General features: G+C 39.0%; 1 protein-coding gene and 1 long non-coding RNA gene across 2 annotated transcripts in view; both read right to left on the bottom strand.

The window, feature by feature from the left end:
- The window catches only part of LOC134806465 (uncharacterized), a 320,640-nt gene that overhangs the window by 79,953 nt on the left and 219,366 nt on the right, over window positions 1-21,321 (bottom strand). The gene's annotated exons all lie outside the window — the stretch shown is intronic.
- On the bottom strand, window positions 128-5,935 carry LOC134806371 (uncharacterized). Its single transcript, XM_063779595.1, has 6 exons — window positions 5,200-5,935; window positions 4,416-4,647; window positions 3,907-4,153; window positions 3,414-3,647; window positions 1,650-1,824; window positions 128-365 (listed from the first exon to the last, which is right to left on the bottom strand). The coding sequence occupies exons 1-6, from the start codon at window positions 5,716-5,718 to the stop codon at window positions 198-200; spliced, it is 1,575 nt and encodes a 524-aa protein (XP_063635665.1). The 5' UTR covers window positions 5,719-5,935; the 3' UTR covers window positions 128-197.

Raw genomic sequence — 21,321 nt, 5'->3', positions numbered from 1 at the left:
TTAACATAGAAAAAGACGGGTAGTCTATCACGCCGCGAGATACTGTCGTGCCAATCATGTGTTAAGCCTACTAGCTGTAATTTTTAATTTACAGAAGTACTGGTCATAATAATTGTGGTCGCAACTAAAATAAGGACATCGCGGGTTCATATACATCACCGAGCAATATGACCTAAGCCAAAGGTCACTCAACGTCATCACCCGATGCTCTGCAAGGAATGCTTGTACTGCAGCAGCTTGGTCAGGTTGGCGAGCACCAGGTCCGGCGGGTCGGAGATCACGAAGTACACGAGCCCGAGGATGGACAGCACGGCGCGCCAGATAGAAAAGTGCGTCCACGTGTGGTAGAACGAGGGGATGGTCGGCTGGGGAAGTAATCATATATGTCTCAAACTTGCAAAGAAATGTTGACATGAGTTACTTCAAATTAGGTTAGATTAGATTGGATATACTACGTATAAGGTGCGAGAAGTGAAGGTGATATGTAAAAGAATTTTCACTTCTCATGCTCAAAAAGTGCACCTTTATGTCGTGCGTAGACGACATAAAATCGCATTTTATGCTCTAGAGCATAAAGTAAAGTCATCTAATACGACCCTTATTGACTTAGCAATAAAGTCCAAATTCTGCTATAGAAACTGCCAGCCCTGCCGGCGCGCCCCCGACCGGCGCTCTCCCGATCGGCGTGCCCCGCGCCTCCGACCGGCCCAAGAACAATTTTCTTTAGTCTTGAATAAATACTTTAAAATAACCTAAAATATTTGATTGTTTGTATATTTTCCTCGCAATCGAAGTGAAAAGCAGAGTGTACAACAAGAGCTTAAATGTCCATTTTTACCCTCGTCTACTATTTTGGTCTTCGCTTCGCTCAGACCAAAAAATTGCCTCGGGTAAAAATGGGTCACTTTATGCCCTTGTTGTACAATCTACTATTTTAGGTAGTTTTTTTCTCGTTTTTTGCCACCATAGCCAATGGATTGCAAGTTTGAGAAAAGCACTATACAGATCTCGGCGAGAACCGGGATTCCATAAGTTTAAAATGGTATCCAATTTTATTTCCGACAGTCAGTGACTCGCGCCCACAAGATGAGCTCCCACAAAAAGCGAAATCTAGGATGGCTCTTAGGGCCACACCAGAATTTCGTTATTATTATGAATCAAAAATCCACTCGTAAGTTTTCTAAAAGTTGAATCACCCTAGTACGATGGGCTGGAAGTAGTAATTTACAGTGGTAACATTGGTGTAGTTGGCGACCATTGGCGCGTACTGGTACACCATGAGGTCGTCGTACATTCGCGCCGCCGTGCACACCAACAGACAAGCCATGTACAGGATCACCAGCACGATGGGCTGGAAGTAGTACTTACAGTGGTAACATTGGTGTAGTTGGCGACCATTGGCGCGTACTGGTACACCATGAGGTCGTCGTACATTCGCGCCACCGTGCACACCAACAGACAAGCCATATACAGGATCACCAGCACGATGGGCTGGAAGTAGTAACTTACTGTGGTAACATTGGTGTAATTAGCGACCATTGGCGCGTACTGGTACACCATGAGGTCGTCGTACATACGCGCCGCCGTGCACACCAACAGACAAGCCATATACAGGATCACCAGCAGGATGGGCTGGAAGTAGTACTTACAGTGGTAACATTGGTGTAGTTGGCGACCATTGGCGCGTACTGGTACACCATGAGGTCGTCGTACATACGCGCCGCCGTGCACACCAACAGACACGCCATATACAGGATCACCAGCACAATAGGCTGGAAGTAGGGCTGCAGGCCCCGGCTCAGGTCCAAACTTGTGACGTCTAGCCTGAAACAGTTGATTTCGATTTTTATGGTCACGAAAAATGAGAAATAAGTACAGATGTAATGCATAATTATTTTCCATCGTATTTTCACGGAAGCGTACGAACGTGTCTTGCTATTTTAGTCAGTCTCAACATGGTCTCAACACAAAAAGTACTGAGGTCGACTGAAGTAGCATGACAAATACGAACGTTTCCGAGAATATACGATGGAAAACGATTATACACTACATCTGTATCTAGGTATTCAGAACCTATAAAACTGTACTTTGCGACTAGCATGGGATCAGATTGGCAGATCAAATGACTTAAAGTCTATTTCAATAGAACTTGCTAACTATGTAAACAAACCGCCATATTGAAATTGTCTCTGAATGATGAATTTACTAGTGATGGGCAAGACTCCTACTTACTACTTTACTAATGTCAAACCATCTCGAATAATAAAATACCAAAAGTAAAAAACATGTAGTTACATATTTTTAATTTGTTTAATCACGATCAGAAGACAAATTAGTACTTAAGAATGATGTATTGATGTATTTTATAACCGCGGCGGTAGGTATAGATCATGGGTTGGGTAGTGTGTAGCGGGTTTATATCACAAACTTTAGTCACAACACTACCCATCATAGGCAATTGTAGAATTTAAAAGAAACAAAACCGTCATTCCATCAGGTCCTCATAACCTAACTTATGAACCCATTTTAAACTTTTAATTGAATATCCAAGATACAGTTATATATTTATGTATTTTACGGAACGGACCGTTTCAATAGTCCATGTCACATGTCATTTTCAATGACGGCTGATCGGTGATCACGTGGTGCTTTCCATAGAAGCTCCGGCCCGGCCCCGGCCCGGTCTAGCGTGAGTCATCCTTAAAGGTGTCGGATATTACGCAAAATTGAATACTTTTCTTGTCAAACAGCCTCCTGTTTCGTTCAATAATTAGAAGTGAAAAAATATTAATTTAAGAATTCTATACCAGTTAATCCATGTACGCTTAACCCTTTAACGGGCATAACGGCCTATCATACCTTGAAATAAAGTTCAAAATCATTGTGGCAAAATATTCTGCTTTATTAAGGCTTAACTTATTCGTAGCGTGACCCGATACCATCAACAATGAACGCTCCTTATGCAACGGCCTTGAACTTCGAGTGCCTTTGCACAAGCTTAGACTCTAATCCCTGAGAAATAGAGGTTATGTTCGAAGGCTATCAGACTTGAGACGAAGTTATTCTCCGCGATGAAGTATATTTTCCATAAAGCACTTGTTTTTTTGGTATATTGGGTCATTAACTATGCAATTTAACATTTACGGGATAAAAAATATATTACTGAAACAATAACTATACCTTCTGAATCGCCTTATGGTTTGACATTGAAATGACGATATTATGCAGAACCAATGTAAAAAGTGGATTGAGAGGATGCCGGAATAATATAGATATAGTACACATACATAGGGGACCATTGGGCAGTTGGGAGGCTCGGGCACCCCCTTGTAAATCAGGACATGTATTACACCGAGTGCCCGAGCCTCCCGACTGTCCAATGGTCCCCAACCTCCCTTACACATAACACTCACCTATCCAACACTGAGAGCAGACACAACACACAAAGAAAGTAATAAGTAGCGACGTATGGCATAGTGACGACCGCGTGAAAGGAAAGATGCCCCGCGTCCAAGCTGTCAGAATAGCTGATCAGCAGCAGGTGCATGAGCGACACGCCACCCAGCACGCCGTGGCAGGCGTACGCGCAGCTGCGCCACGCCTTCTGCGCCGTCAGCGCCACGTCCAGTGGCGTCAGGTCGCCCAGTCTGAAAATAATAAGTCTTCTAAGCGTCCCTGTCCCTAGGGGTGGTAGCCGCAGTACCTATCCATAAAGGGTTAAATTCGCCTTTGTACTAATGAGTTTTTTTCCTGTTTTGTATTCTTTTTTCTACAATAAAGTGTTTTATTACTACAACTATTTAAGTTAAATAAAATGGCTATTTCTTTGATGTAGTAAAATAGGATGTTATTGTTTTTCCCCTGCACCCATCAAAATCATATTTTGCATAAAAACAATGTATTTACCTCAAGTATTTATCTTCATTTCTAGACTGCTGTGACTCCAAGATTCTATCCCTGGACACCGCTCTGAATGTCCCTCCGCCCTGCATGTAGATCTTCTCTGGCCTCCGTGAACCGAAGGGATTGAGCCTCTCATCATTGGGTGAAGTGAGAGGTGACGGTGAGGAGAAGGGGTTGTCTATATACTGGTCATGGTACTGCATACTGGATTCAAGAGATTCCAGCATTGTGGATAAGTCTGTCGGGCGAACTGGAACAAGTATTGTGAAAGTTATAGTACAGATTTGGTTCTAAAACCTACTAGGTTTGAAAGGAGTTGAGAGCTTGCTTTATAAAACCAATTTTTTTCTTCACAATCTTTTTAAATTTAATCACTCAAGGGTTCTCAAACTTTTTTCTAGTGTGACTCCCTTTACGTTCAAATTGTCATCAGAATCTAGCGAGCCATTGAATTAGGCCCCAGAATGTCACAACACACAGATTGAACACCCCTGAGTTTGTACAACCTTTACCTGGTTTGCCTCCGCCTTTACTTTTACTGCCAGCTTTAAACACCTTAGGACTGACTTCACTCCCATTAGCATTGGTGTCTTGTCTATCATCCCTCATTTTCCGGCGAGTCTTTCTAGGTTTGTGCTCCTTCGAAGACCCATTGTTGTTTTCTACATCATTCGCTTCTATGTCTAGTTCACCACTTAGAGTTACCACCTCATCCTTATTGTATTCCTTTAGATAGTCGTCAACCTATAAAAAAGATGTTATTACAAGCTTTTATTTACTTTCACCTGACCGTTGTCTGTAATCAAATCTTGCAAGTTAAATTTGATCCACTTCCCAAGCTTGTACCAAAAAAGAAAGTTTTGCCAAAAACTTATGATAGTAATTACAGATATAGTGTCACACTATACCAGTGGCAATGTCAATAAAATTCACAGGCAAGCCAGTGTAATAATTATTTTTCAAATACAAGTTTAGACTGTAATCATAATGAACTGAATAAGCTAAAACAGACATTCAAATAAACACAGAAAATAACAAACTTTCATACTTTTATATGCCTTCAACAATTTTATTAAACTAAACAGCAGAGCATGATCGAGTTCTACTCCTTTAAAACTTTTAATTTTGAAGAATATACCTCCTTCATATTTACAAGTTGTATTGACATAACACATTTGTGGATGGTTAGTGACATCAAGTGTCATAGGCCAAAGGAAACAAAAAACTATGCAAATGCTATAGCATTCGTGTGTGCAAATGTGTTAAAAAACACAGGTAAATAACAATCTAAGTTACCTTTTCCAATGCACTGAGACTAGATCCAGGCATTTCAAAATCATGCAAATCTCTATCTCTATGTTTTGATGATTGCCTCTTCTTCTTCCTATATGACGGGCTCCTTTTTTCCTTATGACCACTCGAAGGCCGGGATAAATTCTTCAAGAACTTCTCATCCAACCCAGTAGGATCATGAGAGTAAAACACGAACGAGGGATTCTTATCAGACTTCTTAATCTCCTTTTCAACAAATCCTAGGATTTGATCCTTGATTTGATCATGAATAGGCAGCTCTATGTCTAAAGATTCTTGCTCAGACTTGATCCAGCTGTCACGCTTGGACTTGTCTGTAGTCTGTTCATCAACAGCAGGAGTTTCGACCACTTCTGGGGCCTCTGAGTGCCCGTTTGATAATTTTCGCGATCCGGACCGACTTCGCGATCGGGACTTAGTTTTGTGCTTCGGAGAAGGAGACCGAGCCACGGAATGAACTTCTACTATCTCCTCCCGAACGTCCACACTTTTACCAGGCTTCATTTGCCCAATTGAATATAACACCTACGCAAAAGTGAAGCACAAGATACCTAAAGCTATCTAGAGTGCACACAACTTAAAACTAACACTCCCACTGATTTTAAGTTACATTATGCGTTCACCGAATTAAACTTAACACAAATTATCTATTCTTTATTTATTTATTTAGGAAGATTCTCACTTAAAGAAACAAAAACGAAACAAAGTGAATCTAAATATTCTAAATGTCAAATGCCAATCTTCAGTGACGTCAATGTGACGTCATAGTTAGCTAGCACGTTCCGTCAGACGCAACTTGCTGCTAAGGGGTTACTACTTTATAAATAGAATATTATTTTAGAAAAGAGTTAGACCAACCTAAGTTAGCAGTGATTTTGATAGCCCAGACAGTGCAAAGGGTTATTTTAAACGTCAATCTTCTATCTAATTATGACGTTTAAATAACACTTTCACAGCCTGGACAATCAAAATCGCTGCCAACTTAGCTTGGTCTACCTCTATTAGAAAATCTTTTTCTAGAATTTAAGGGACTACTTAGGACATAGAGTCTGTTCGGAAACAGAAGAGTCGTGGAATGTATTGAACCCCATACATTCCACGACTCTTCTCTTTCCGCACAGACTCTAGTTTTATTTCTAAATTACAAAAAAAATCGTTACTTGCTGAAAACGTCGTGAAACGAAATGGTCAAATCGTGTCGAACTTCAAAGTTGTGGGCGTAGCTATTCGTACGTAAGTGTGACAAAGAGGCAAAAACGTCGTTCGTGGTTCGCGATGTCGTAGGCCACTCAGGAGTATAAAAACGGAGTGATTCGGTTCTATTATAATTTCTAATGTACCTATGGGGAAGACAAACAAATTATAGCCAGCATTTAATGAATGTAGTATGATACCCTTGGGTATGGTGCTTTACGCACACTAGTGTCCCGTCCCCTCCCCCTGACGCAACCCTCCTTTTAGCATGAAATATGTCCCGATTGGCGGTTTTTTTTTTTAATTTTTGAGATACTGTTAGTTCCCGTTTCTGCCACGACTCTTCTCTTTCCGCACAGACTCTATAACAGCACAATATCCCATGGGCTGGCCATGGGTCATTACCCGCGTTACCCGCCATTTATAAGAATTTTCTTTAGTTAATTTTCTAATCACGACAGCAATGCCACAACGACAGCGACGCATTTATCATGTGCCACTTGTGCCAGCAATACAGCCTGGCAAAAAAAAGTAGAAATTAAAAAGTGGCAACACTGTAGTGTCGTCCCTTTCAAATCAATCTATTTATAATATAGAATAGAACGGGACGACACTACAGTGTTGCCACTTTTTAATTATTACTCTTGTTTGCCACGCTGTACTGCTGCAGTCTGACTTTGATGGAACCTGTTTAAAGCAGATTTTAAGAATTCGGAATTACTTTCTATTGAATTCTATGAATTCGGTTCAATAGAATCTATTGAACCGAATTCATCAGCAAAGGACTTGAAAATATTATGAATACCTTTTTCAGTGTGAGTACCTTTTTCAGTAGCAGTAAGGTACCTACCTTACCTACTATAACATAAGTATAGAGTTAGACCAAGAAAAGTCTGAAGCGATTTTGATAATAGCCCACGCAGTGCAAGTGTTATTTATACGTCATAATTTAATAGACGTTTGACGTTAAAAATAACACTTGCACTGCGTGGGCTATCAAAATCGCTGCAGACTTTTCTTGGTCGAACTCTACATTGTTGCCGTGGGATGAAAATAAATGCATGCATGAGATGCATTGCGCTTGGGTCATAAAAGTGAACGAGATGCACTGAACGCCTATCCAGAGGGCCTACCGCGAACCACGTACGACGTATTGCCTCTCTGTCGCACTTGCAAATTCGTACCTAAGTGTGACAGGGAGGCAACACGTCGAACGTGGTTCGTGGTAGGCCCTCAGTTGTTCTAAAACATCGCTTTCACCATTGACATATATATCACCGGACTGGCCTTACGGGCATTAAGAATGGGGCATGAATGGGGCCAGTACAAACAGCGGTGTGAAATCGCTACAACGCGATTGGTTGATGAGTTCGCATCACGCACGCGATTCGTTGATGAGTTCGCATCACGCGCGCGATTGGTCGCAACTATAGTTGCGTTAGGCTGCACGATTAGCTCGAATTCGTGGGTGACACCGCTGAACTAGTACCATTTTTAGTGCCCGTAAGGCCAGTCCTTAGATATAATACGTCAATGGCTTTCACGGATTTGCAACGCTTATCACACAGATAATGTTTTCCATTTGTGGCGCCACGCCATTGTGATAACCGCCTACCATGAGGTACCTAGCTGATGTTCGTGACGTCACCAACGTGGACGTGTGTCGAGGGTTGTGACGTCACATGACTAACATCTTGTATCCTGTTATACAAAAGTCTTGTTCAAACAGGTTAGACGTGAGTGTAACGTTCATCATTACAGTAAGAACATGTGTTAACATTTGTAAACTATGTATATTTTTAGTTACGTATTTATGTACTAGCTGTGCCCGCGGCTCCGCCCGCGTGTAATTCGGTCTGTGTCAGTGAGCGGCTAATTTGTAATCCTAATTTCTCTCCCTCTCCCCTGGAGGCGAAACTTGAAGTAAAGTTGACATATGGATATGCTAGAGGACTGAAGTCCAGATAATATATTTTACAATTAGGTATCACTAAATAAAACTACACTCCAAAATCAATAGTTTTATTCGCCCTTATTCAAATTTTACACGTGATTTAAACTTAGAGAATATAACCAAACGGAGTGGTCATTAACAGGCGTTCCCCTCTGTCGAAAATAGGCGGCCAATGGTCAACCGACGTTTATCTGACATGGCTATGTGTACGTTACGTAGGTACACATTTGATGTGCCCCTCCCCCGCAAAAAACGCCAGACTATTTCGTACCGAAAATTATAGACATGGCGTCTCCGTTGGTTATATTCTCTAAGGATTTAAACGACAGAGTAGTAGGTGAATATCGGACGATACAGTAAGGTATACGCACGCGAGTGAAAGCGAAGCAGCCTGCCTGGCTAGAGCGCCACTTACCGTGGTCTTCTTCAGACTCCTGAGGAAGACCACGTGCCCCTTGTAACCTCAATGCGTTGCGAAACTTTCGCGAATGATTCGATTTTTTTCGGGAAGGCATGGTAATGCGTATAAAATGCGAGTCCCAAATCGTTTGACTCCGCAAACGACCAGTCGGCCGGATTAAGATATTTTGATGCCCCTGGTATTTCTAGACCATGGTGCCCCCTCTCCCTAGGGTCATCAAGATTACATTGAATTTTTTTGGTAAATTGAGTGACGTGCATTGCTGCATTTCAGCTGAGAATGGAAATCGGTCACATCATTTTATCACGAAAATTGACAGTGCCGCAGCAGTAACGTTGCAGCAGAGTACCTAATGCTGTTGCAGGCGCCACCCAAATGTCACCTTAATCATAAACATCTTATAATGTTATTGAAAACGCGAGCAAAGCGAGCGCGAAAATTTATCGATATTAAAAAACGCAATTTGATAGACAGTTGTACATTTTTACTTTTAGTACGGAAATCAGTCGCATCATTTTATAACGGAAATTGACAGTGCTGCAGCAGTAACGTTGCAACAGAGTACCTAATGCTGCTGCAGGTGCCACCCGAATGTCACCTTTATCATAAACATGTTAGAATGTTATTGAAAACGCGAGCGAAGCGAGCGCGAAAATTTTTCTATAATTTTTGGTGCCCCCTAGATTTGGTGCCCTAAGCAAGTGCTTATTTTGCTTAAAAGGGTTAATCCGGCACTGCAAATGACAGAGGTCAATGTTTTTTTTTCAAAGTACCCACCTTCGTGGCCATTATTAAGTGCTTAAGCATGGTCTATATTATTATACCATGTGCTTAAGGAGGCGATACGTATGAATATGGATTTGATATGGATGCAATATAATTACGATTAGGTACCTACATATAATTCATGACGAAGAAAATAAATAATTTTATGCAATAGGCCTGATGACAAATTTTGAAATCCCTTTTATTATTGTCGGTACACTTGTATTGGTTCCGAAAAACACAATATTTCAGCTATACTCATAAGATTTAACATAAATAATTGCATTTTATTATAGCTAGTTTAAAACTCGCGCGAAAACGCCTCGCACGACATTTGTGACGTCACTATTTAGTTGGTGGTAGGGTGGTAGACATTGTTTACATACTTACAGTTACGAATTTCCCTTAAATCCGAATGATATTGTTATTTCAGCACCATATATTACGATTAGGGATGATAAATACATTACAAAAATTTATCACAATAACTCATTTTAGACAAAAACTCTCACACGGTTGCAATTTAAGATGAATTATTTAGATACAAGTAAATTTTGAGTGAAAATCACCGAGCGCCGGTTTTACTTTTTAATTTTTCATTTTTTCTAGTTACGACAGCCAACATGGCAATGATAGTTCCATTCAGCCAAATAATTAAAAAAGTTTGTTTGTGAAATATCGTATTATTTAGCATTTTATTTAGATAATAACAAATAGATATCTCCTTTATATCGTGTAATAATATTTTTTGGACGTAATAAATGTTTAGTGGCGAAATAACATTTTTTTTTGCACCTTCGAACTCTTTGGTGAGAACGTATGGATTTCGGTCAATGAGGTTGTCTATGTTGCTCTAAGAAATATGTTATAGATTGATGACGTCACTGTTTGGAACGCTTCTGATTGGCGTTTCAGTAATAATGGCCGATTGGAGAATTTTGCAGTTTTATTTTATTGAATATATTAATAATCCTTCAGTTTATACTGAGATTGGGCCATTTTTTTGAATCATATTAACATATATGTTTCTTTGAAACCATTATTTCCGTGATTCTTTGCTACTTGCAACAGGCCTATTATACGCGTGTTGATATGTGTGTTTATTTTACCACTACGTAACTATGTAAACCCATTTTTAGTTTTCTTGGTTACTTAATGTTTACTCAGCTCCCCAAAAGATGGCACTGTACAATGAGGGGCAATTAATTACTGTCATTTAATTTTGTTGTATTATTAAATCAACACAATTATTCAATTAAATTTGTTGATATCCGTACGATTGATTGAAATTTTAGAAGAGGGGCTCTTCTAAACTTAGAGTTAATTTGGCAAAATCCTTCCTCGGTGGCTTATTTATGTCACATCGTATTAAATTCAGCGCCATCTGTTAGTTTACCAGGGTACTCTATAGTGTTCACACATATTTGAAAAAAGTTTGCCCCTCCTTCCTAAGTAGCGCCATACGATTCAGGGGCAAACTTAAGTCAATTGAGTGTTGTGGCTACCCCCCCCCTTTTAAGGGTTAAATTTTTATAGCCTATAACCTGGCCGGGAATTTTATCGACAGATTAGTAAAGTTTTCATCAAAATCCGTTCAGCCGTTTTCACGTGATGCGCGTTCAAATAAACAGACAAACAGATAAACAGATAAACAGACAAACAGACAAAAATTCTAAAAACTGTTGGAACGTGTTCTGTTATCAATTCTAAGTATCCCCAGCCAACTTTTTTTCAAATATCTTCCATGTACAGACTTTCGACCGTCTTCAGCTTTATTATATGTATAGATAGATAGATGTATAGATAGGTCAAACTTATAAGTATTCGTTTGTGCGTAGGTAACCGATATTTGGTAGTTTAAACTTAAACCATGTTTATTGTTTAAACATGTACTTAGGTTAGGTACCTATTACGTATGTAGGCCTAATATTTGACAAGGATTTGTACCACATGGTCCGCTGGCATGACTGCAATGTAAATAAACTTATCAATAATAGGGTCATCATCATCTCCTCGCGTTGTCCCGGCTTTTGCCACGGCTCGTGGGAGCCTGGGGTCCGCTTGGCAACTAATGCCGAGAATTGGTGTAGGCACTAGTTTCTACGAAAGAGACTTTACAACGGTAAACTAGACCTTATTGGGATTAGTCCAGTATCCTCACGATATTTTCTTTCACTGAAAAGCGGCTAGTAAATATCAGGTGATATTTCGTACGTAAGTTCCGAGAAACTCATTGGTCCGAGCCGGGGTTCGAACCCGCGACCTCCGGATTGCAAGTCGCACGCTCTTACCGCTAGGCCACCAGCGCTTAAAGTAAAATTATTTACTTACCTAAGTCTCCTGCAAATCAAACACAACGTGACACATGTTTGTCTAAAACAATCCAGATACGAAAGACTTAAATTTTAAAAAAAAGCGGCCACGTGCGAGTCGGACTCGCCCATGAAGTGTTCCGTAGCAGCAAGTAACATAATAAAATTGCGGTTTACGATTTATGACGTATTAAAAAAAAACTACTTACTAGATCTCGTTCAAACCAATTTTCGGGGGAAGATTGCATGGTAATGTACATCATATATTTTTTTTAGTTTTATCATTCTCTTATTTTAGTAGTTACAGGGGGGACACACACATTTTACCACTTTGGAAGTGTCTCTCGCGCAAACTATTCAGTTTAGAAAAAAATTATATTATAAACCTCAATATCATTTTGGAAGACCTATCCATAGTTACCCCACACGTATTGGGTATGATGAAAAAAAAATTTGAGTTTTTGTTCTAAATATGGGGAACCCCCAAAATTTATTGTTTTTTTTTTCTATTTTTGTGTGAAAATCTTAATGCGGTTCACAGAATACATCTACTTACCAAGTTTCAACCAAGTTCCAGCCATTTGGCTACGGAACCCAAATAATAGATCATAAAGGATGATTCACACTAGAACGGGTCGGGTCCGAGCCGAAGGCGTCCGACATGTCATTTTCTATGACAGTTGACCGGTGATCACGTGGTGCTTTCCATAGAAAACGAAGCGCCGGAAGCTCCGGCCCGGCTCCGGTCCGATTTAGCGTGAGTAATAATATCAATTAAAAGACGCCCGGGAACATCAATTATTCTTATTAGGTACCTATTTCTAATTTTATTCTGATACATCATTTCAGAGCAGTGGTTGTTAACCTTATAAAAGCGTAAAATATAATTTTATAATTGTAAAAATAAATAATAAAGGCTTTCATCATGCAAATTTTAATAAATGGTTTATCATCTAATCTATCTAATAAGTACGGTAAGGTGGGATAAGACTATCACTTGTATGGAACACTCATACTGTCTGTCTTGTCCCGAGCAAAATAAACTATGTTAGTCTTACCCCACCTTACCTTACCTAGGGTTTTAAGTGCCTATAAGGTTCTTCCAGGTGATGAAATAAGTGCTTTTTAACACCACGCGATTGAAAGAGACGGATATGTACTGTCTTTATCACGCTATCACGTAGCCAAACATCATACAGGGGACACCCCGTGGTCAGTGGTCCGCGGACCACCGGTTAAGAACCACTGGCTTAAAGCAATCAGCCCTTTTTTCTTCCTTCGCCGCGGCACCCGGACAGAATATTGGAATTCCCGTATCCGTGTTAAGCACTTGATTTGAATAAAACAATTGTGTACCGTGTTTCGTCTCGGATTCATGGGTTAATTGCTCGTAACTCATAAACTGCAGTTATGCAGAACATGTATAAATATATTTAATATTTAATAAAAAATTGCATAAGCTGAATTAATATTATGTACCTACAGTCAGCAGCAGAAGTTGCTAAGCGGGCGAGGTGTTCAAAATTACCTTGACACGCTCTTATTATCTTAACAATAAAGTCGCGTCAAGATCTTTTTGAACACCTGGCCCGCTTAGCAACTTCTGCTGCTGACTGTACATACATTAAGAAAGAGCGGGTTCACGTGATACAGGTACCTATACAATACTATACATATATCGCTCCTTGAGAAACACAGTGTCATTAAGCGAAATACGTGTTTTTTGGGTACAGAGCTTTAAAATTTTCGAAATCTTCAAACGTCTAAAACTGCCGTTCTAGTGATAAAAGTAAGATTTTTTTGCTATGTTTTGTTAGATTTTTAACTAAACCTGTTAGCCGTTAGAGTAACCTGTGTTTTTTTTGTTTAATTTCTAAGATAATTCAATTAAAAGAAAATTGTAATGTCACTTTTCCGTTTATTTTTGCTTAATGTCACTTGACGTCTTCGCAATATAGATTCAATTTCTGGAAAAGTGACACTATATCCTGTTATTTGAAATAAATTAACCTTTATTTCAATGAAAACCCGCAAATAGAACCATTTTACATGGATGTCAATTAATATTTATTAAAGTAAGCGACATTCAGTTCCAAAAAAATTGCAAATTAGACTATTTTTTCTTTAATATTAGAGTATTCTTAGCTTGTTTTGTTTGGCCATATTTTTACGATCAAAAATTACCAAAGTATATAAACAAAGGGGAGGATAATAATTGGGGGATAGGATGTAAGGGACCCGAATGGCATGTTACGGATTCCAAACCAGCCTCTCTTGCTCGTGGTCACCCTGTTGAATAACAAAGGAGCCTCTGGCGATCCAACAACCCGCACTGGACCAGCACGGTGGGCATATGGTCCAATCTCATTTGACAAGTACGATCCTTTGTTACGGCGCTAAGTGCCCTGTAAAAGTGGTACCTACTAAGAATCCCCGGGCGGAAGATACCCACAAAAAGATTTTAATGATCCATGCAAGAAAAAAGAACTCCAACACCTATAAAGGCCGCACTTTGATAAACGAAGAGCGCGTTCAGTGGAACTGAAACACTGCGTAAAATAAATTAATGGGACGTTGTGGGGTTGTCAGAAGTTCGAAGAGAAGGCGTGAACCGTTAACCATTTTGGAACAGCCAGTGGACAATATGGAGTAGGCTTTGTCGTCAAAAAGAAGTGGAAGAACAACAATGTCGGGTTATCAAATAACTCCGACAAGGTGGCTGTGTTGACGTTAAGTATATCCCAAATCCAAAAGTCATATACATTAACCCCAATCAAAACTTACGCATAAACATCTACACATTGCGATGATAAGATTGAAGAGTATTACGAGATTATGAGCCCCTAAATAAATCTAGAAATGAAAAGCAGGAAACATGGACCATTGTCCTTGGTGATTTCAACGCTGAAGTCAGATGAAGCACAGATTGGATACCTAACATACTGCTGCTGCTGCTATGATGCTGACATAGTTGGACCACATATGGCCTTGGCAGCAGAAACGACCGTAGTTCTCGGCCTATTCCATTTGCCTTTGGTCAAAACATGAGCGTAAGTAATTCCTTCTTTCTCAAAAAACCTCAAAGTCGCTGGACCTGGACTTCACCTGGCGGAATATCACACACGAAATTGTTAAACTACCTACTTATATATTTTTATCTGACAAAAGTTTAATTAGAGATTTATGTAGGTAGGTACGTACAATCAATACGTTTAAATTTAGATCCGATCACAGACCCGTGAGAGCATAAATAAATTAGCAATTAGGACTTTAGCAATTAATTCATAAATAGGTAAAACACCTAAACAGAGATACACTCTTATTTGTAATTACGATCAGTTTAACTTAGAATAACGAAGTCATTTTGACACCTTGCAAGAAGACACAACAAATACACATTCAGAAGTTCAAATTCAAAATAACAACATTATAAATAGTTAAAAAACATCCGGTAGCAAAATTAAACCAATCCGGAAAAACAACACAAAACTCACAAATGACACGTTACATTATTAGAACTAGCTCTTCTGATAGGGTACGAATTCTTCGTCATCATCAGTATTAACTTAATTAACATTATCAACTAAAAGAGTAGTATTAACTTTAAAATTTGTTGTCTTGAATTGCGTTGAGACATTTCCTACTGTAACAGAACAATAGTTTTATGGGTAATGAATAGTGATAATAATAATTAATGTGTGTTTTGTGTCACCTTGTCAGAAATAAAATTGGAACATAACAGACATCTCAAAAATAACTTGCTATTTTTGATTAATGAAAAAGTATCACACAAGACACAAATAATATTATATTATAATTAATAAATATGGGAATCTTACACATACCAACCTAATTCCACAGTCAGTTCAAAATACGGCTCGTACGAATCCCTTTGTTTGACATAATTAATGAAAGTCATGATGTACTGTTTGTCAGATCATCGTAAGTCATAATTCTGAAACCGTTTACTTTTCAGGATTTTCGTAAGGTTGTCCTATAGATAGTTTAGGTTAGGTTAGGTTTGTTTTATGGCAATCCTAAAAAGTTACGCGTTTCTGAGAAAAACCCGAAGGTAGGTGTAGGTATTGTTTGTCCGCATTTTCGTTATGACTAACGAAAATGCGGACAAACAATACCTACATTATGCCTTAAAACTTTATGGTAAAAAATAGAGACCCGGGCTCGTAATGTGGCTATATCTATCTTATTATAAATAGTCGTCTAGTAGGTACCAATAATACAACCCCATTATGAACCTTATTGAACAAATACAACACAGTGACATTAAGCAACGAGTGACACTCATTAACGACACCTTTATAAGCGTTCTGTACCAGTTGTAGTGGCTTTAAGCTTAAAACGACATTTTTCACTTAAGCACGCCCAGTGTCGCTATGGTAAACTAAGCTAGAAAATTGACACTACACAGATAATGACGATTGACCTGCTTAAACCGCTGTCAGCTTCTTAAAATCACAATGACACTTAAAGTAAAAGAACAGTACGTTTTTATTTTTTGTCAGCATTATGGCTTTGATTTTTAAGCAAAACCGTCTTTATAGGTATAATGTCACTTTACTTATTTCAAAACATTAAAAAATGCAAAAGTACAAGTGTCCTTAAAGGGAAAAGTACAATATTGCTTTAAATTGAGTTTTGATTTTGATACCATATTATAAGTTCAAAGTGACATAGTATGTATAGATACACTATTTCTTATGAAAATTGACGTACTTACCATTGAATCTCATAGAAAACCGTCACTAAGTAAAAAAATACAACTTTCTTCCCTTTAATGACATTGTTCCTATAAGGCAGGCACCTATTCCCTCTATTCGTCATAACGACATTAGCGCCCTCTGACGGTTCTAATAGAGCTAGGGCGATAGGTGTCTTCGTATTGCGTGCGTTACGATCATATGAGCTAGATGGCGTTATTAACTCAAAAACCCCATTTTTTGGATAATGACGTTATGTTTCTCAAGGAGCGATATGTACTTACAACTTACAAGGAGGAGTCAAGTCTAATTGTATTCAAATTGTACATAATAAACATTTTTCATTTTCATTTTTGCATGAATTTGGGAAGTTCTGGTTTAATAGTATAGTCAGCATCAAATTAAATGACCGGATCAGACTACGTCGCGTCAAAAGCTTCTCCCATTCTCTAATTGCCTTACAAAAAGAGATAGGTACATCTCTATATATAAAACAATTAGATGATTACAGATACCTACTTTTGAACACACACACTACACACTGTATTTGGAAAAATATTCCAGGGTTGCAGGACTTTTGGACCTTTTGGTGCGTTTTTAGGGTTCCGTAGTTGCCCAAAATTTTTTAATGATGATGTATTTCTGTTGCCGCTATAACAACAAATACTAAAAAAATATAACAAATATTTAAGTGGGGCACCCATACAACAAACGTGATTATTCGTCGTTTTTTGCGTAATGGTACGGAACCCTTCGTGCGCGAGTCCGACTCGCACTTGTTTATTATTTTATCCGCTTAAACCGAACGGCTACAGAAGAATTTTCTCACGAGGTAGTTTCCAGGCTGAGGGCTCGTGTACACGGTGCCGCCTCCGCGCCGAAACCGCACCGCCGCCGCACGGGCTCGTGTACATGGTACCGCCTCCGCGCCGACAGCGCACCGCCGCCGCACCAGGCGGGCTTTACGCGTCTCGAGTACATAGCGCGGAGGTGCGGCGGCGGTGCGGTGTCGGCGCGGAGGCGGCACCGTGTACTCGCGCCGCCCTGAGGCTTGCCAAGGATCGGCAAAAGATCCAAGTCAGAAAATGCCTGTTTCTGAGAGATAGTGACTTTCTCAAACGACGTGAGAAAACATAATAAACATACATTTCTGGGGACTTACCTGAAACCTTAGCGGCTATATACTTCAGTAGGTAAGGTAGGTTTGCTTTTATCTAACATAAATAGTAGATTGTTAACCAAGGGTTGAAAGGCACCCATTTCTGTCGAGGTAGTTTGGCGCTCGAACGCAGTGAGAGCGCCAATAGTCCGAGACGGAAATGGTGCCTTTCACCCGAGTTAAACACTCTACTTTTCATATCGAATGCGAGGAAACCAAACAAGACAAGGCAATTTCGCAAAATCAGTAACTAGACCTAATAAGACCTACGGCCATGATTTTTTTCCTTAGGACTTACTTGCAATCGGAGACTTTACATGTGTGAAGATTAATAACCCCTAGCGAAAATCATTTAGATTGCAATATTCACGAAAACACAAAGTTTTTAACAAACTGCAGTAATTTTAAAATTATGTGTTCATTAAAGTATGAAAAATTTAAAATCAGCGGGATTGCCTCTTACTTTTTAATTTTATACTTTTTCGTTCTAAAAGCCACAACAGACTACCGGACCGCTCCGCGACCTTGGTGCGCCGCACTACGTAATAATACAATGAAAGTATTTTAAATATTAAATAACAATTTAATTAAAAATATAAGAATTTTTTATCTTGTATTTTATTTTATTTTCGTGAATATAGTGCTAAATAACTTTAAAAACCAATTTAATATCGTACAAACGTTTAAATGTGGCTGCATAAGATTTTGCCTTTGCTCATTTACGCAAGTGTACGGTTTAAAAAAATATTTATGGTGTATTCCTTTTGGTTCCCGCTATCTGAAATCGAGTAAATAGAATTCAACGAAAGAAATCAAGAATAATTTGTTTTTAACAATTTACTTACATCATTTTTTATAAACAAAGGATCAACGTGGGATTAGTAAAATTAAACAATTACCAATTGTTCCAGGCGAGGAAATAAAGACATTATTTTTCCATTTTGTTTCCACCCAGTTGTTCGTGGGACGGGGACGCAGAGGAGTACACCACTTTTCTGCGCTAGAGCATAAACGTATCACTTTCTGCGCACCTTTTAGAACAACAACGACCCACTTTCAGAGCATGAGATATGAAAACAAATATTAAAAACTAAAAATGTTTTTGCTTCACGCTATCGACCGTCTCCAGTGAAAAAACTCCTAAAGTAACTCAATTTGCCACCGTTTTTTAAAATCCCAAGCAAAGCCAGCCATAAATGAACTTTGATCATACGGTCTATACTCTAGTTTGACTCAATATTGTGTCCAGAATTTCTAGTGTAAATTTAATTCAATAGCGTGACAACTGCGTGACGAGCGTTCACGTTTGCGTTATGTCTATTTTTGTATGGGATTTTGAACAGTACGCCAAGCGGGACGTTTTGGAAACTCAAAATCCCATACAAATTACACTTAACTCAAACGCGTACGCTTAGAGAATTTAATAACTGGAGTCGCTTTTAAGAGCTTAATACCCTTCTGCCGAAAACCTTGCCCAATTGTGCAAACTATTGTATGGACTGATGTTTATCTGACATAACTATTTGACACTATTTGTACGTTATGTACAAATAGCTATACATTTGACCTGTCCAACCCCTGCAAAAATCGGCAGACTGTTTTGTAATGACAGCCAAGGCGTCTCCAGTTACTACATAAATGATCTTAGGTCGTACGTTATGTCGAAGGAAATTTACACTAGGCGTACAGAAAGCCGCCAAAAGTCGTTTACGATAACGAAATGCATTTTATGACGTTAATCGATATCATATTTCACGAAATAGGTACCTATAAAGTTATCTGGGTTTTCCACCTAGGTTAGGCAGTGAAAATTAGTCGGCTATCAATCACATTCTTATGTAATGACAATTAGGTAGGTAGGTAGGTATTAGAGCGTTTTCAATTGTCCGATCTGATATCGGACATTGTTCTCTCTGACACATTTCCGGTTCGTGATAGACATTGGACTTACATACCTACTTGCTGTCTATACTTCTATAGGTATTATAAAGCTTTCGGGGATTCCTTGTCTGTTGATATCAGTGCTGATTAATTGGATTAATTTAATCTTTTAAGCCAGTGTTTGATATTCGCCATTCGTTTATTCAAAGGCATCATCTAAAAAGTTTCCACTTAGCATTTACTTTTGTATCTATGCTCTAAGTATCTAAGACACAAATTGCTACTATAAACAATACCTATAATAATAGGTACACAGCATCATCATCATCATCATCATCATCATCATCATCATCATCATCATCATCATCATCATCATCATCATCATCATCATCATCATCATCATCATCATCATCATCATATCAGCCAGAGAACGTCCACTGCTGGACATAGGCCTCCCCCAAAGAGTGCCTTACAGGCCTATTCGGATTTCGAGATAATCACAAGATCTTGAGACGATTTAGAGATCAACTAGATCTACATTAGATATCGACTAGATGTGACTTGGATATCTAAGCAAACTATTTATTAATCTGTGATCTAAGTCATAACTTGTCGAAATCGTTCAAGAGGACCTCCAGAATCGCGGAAACGTCAAATTTGACATATCTATCTTACAAATATCTTTAAATTATCCGTATCTTAACTTGTTGAAGTCTAGTAGAAATCTAATTCATTTTCCGAATCGAGCCGATAATGACCGGTCCTGCGCCACCCGGATCCAGCGGACTCCCGCGACCTTTACCAGGTCGCGTACATAGGTACACATCCATGTACATTTCAAAATGTGTTTAAATATACTTTTACAGTACATAATTATGGTCCTATTTTCCCGCACTAGTGCGTAAAATAGCTTTTCATGCGATGACAAAAGTTTAAAGGGCCATATGTACTGTAAAACGTTGCACAATACACGTGCGAAAAGGTAATTCGCAACTCGTGTCGATTTAAAACACTCTCTTCGGTCGTGTTTTAATTTATCGCCACTCGTTTCGAATTTCCTCTATCCCGCACTTGTATCGTAAATAACTATTGCTGTGAACACCACTGAAAATCAAATGTTTTGGTTCGATTGCCCCATTTGTATACAAAAATGTATGTTGGCCAATCGAAATGTCATTTTAGTATAAGAGGACCTATCACGAAAAACGAAAATTTTGATTTCTTTATCAGTGTCTTCGAGCGATTAAGAAATTAAGTTTCCGTGTCCGTGTCCCTCTTAATAAAATATCAAAAAATGTCAGGTGAAAGAATACAGCAAAGAGCTGACGCATGATAGTCATGATACCATCATTCCGTCCAAACGGAACCATTTTTTGTGGCCCATCATGGCTATTATAATCTATTAGAATCAGTGCGTTTTTTGCCACAAATGACTAACGTTTGCTACATTTTTAAAGGGGCTCGTTAGTTCCAATCCAAAATGGTAGAGACTGATGTCATTCATGATCAAACCCCGTTACAATGATGCAATTCATTAAAAATAAGGGCTGGGGCAATCTACCGTTGAGAATTCTAACTTCACGGTTGGTTGGTTGGTTGTTGGTTGGTTGGTGTATCGACAAAGTTAACATCCCTAGTGCGCAAAACGTTTAAACTGATAAGACCAAGTGCGGGTAGTTCGAAAAACTCGCGCGGCTAGAAGA

Source organism: Cydia splendana, chromosome 3 (assembly GCF_910591565.1).
Source record: "Cydia splendana chromosome 3, ilCydSple1.2, whole genome shotgun sequence".
Classification (NCBI taxonomy): domain Eukaryota; kingdom Metazoa; phylum Arthropoda; class Insecta; order Lepidoptera; family Tortricidae; genus Cydia; species Cydia splendana.
This window is presented reverse-complemented; position numbering and strand designations above follow the sequence as displayed.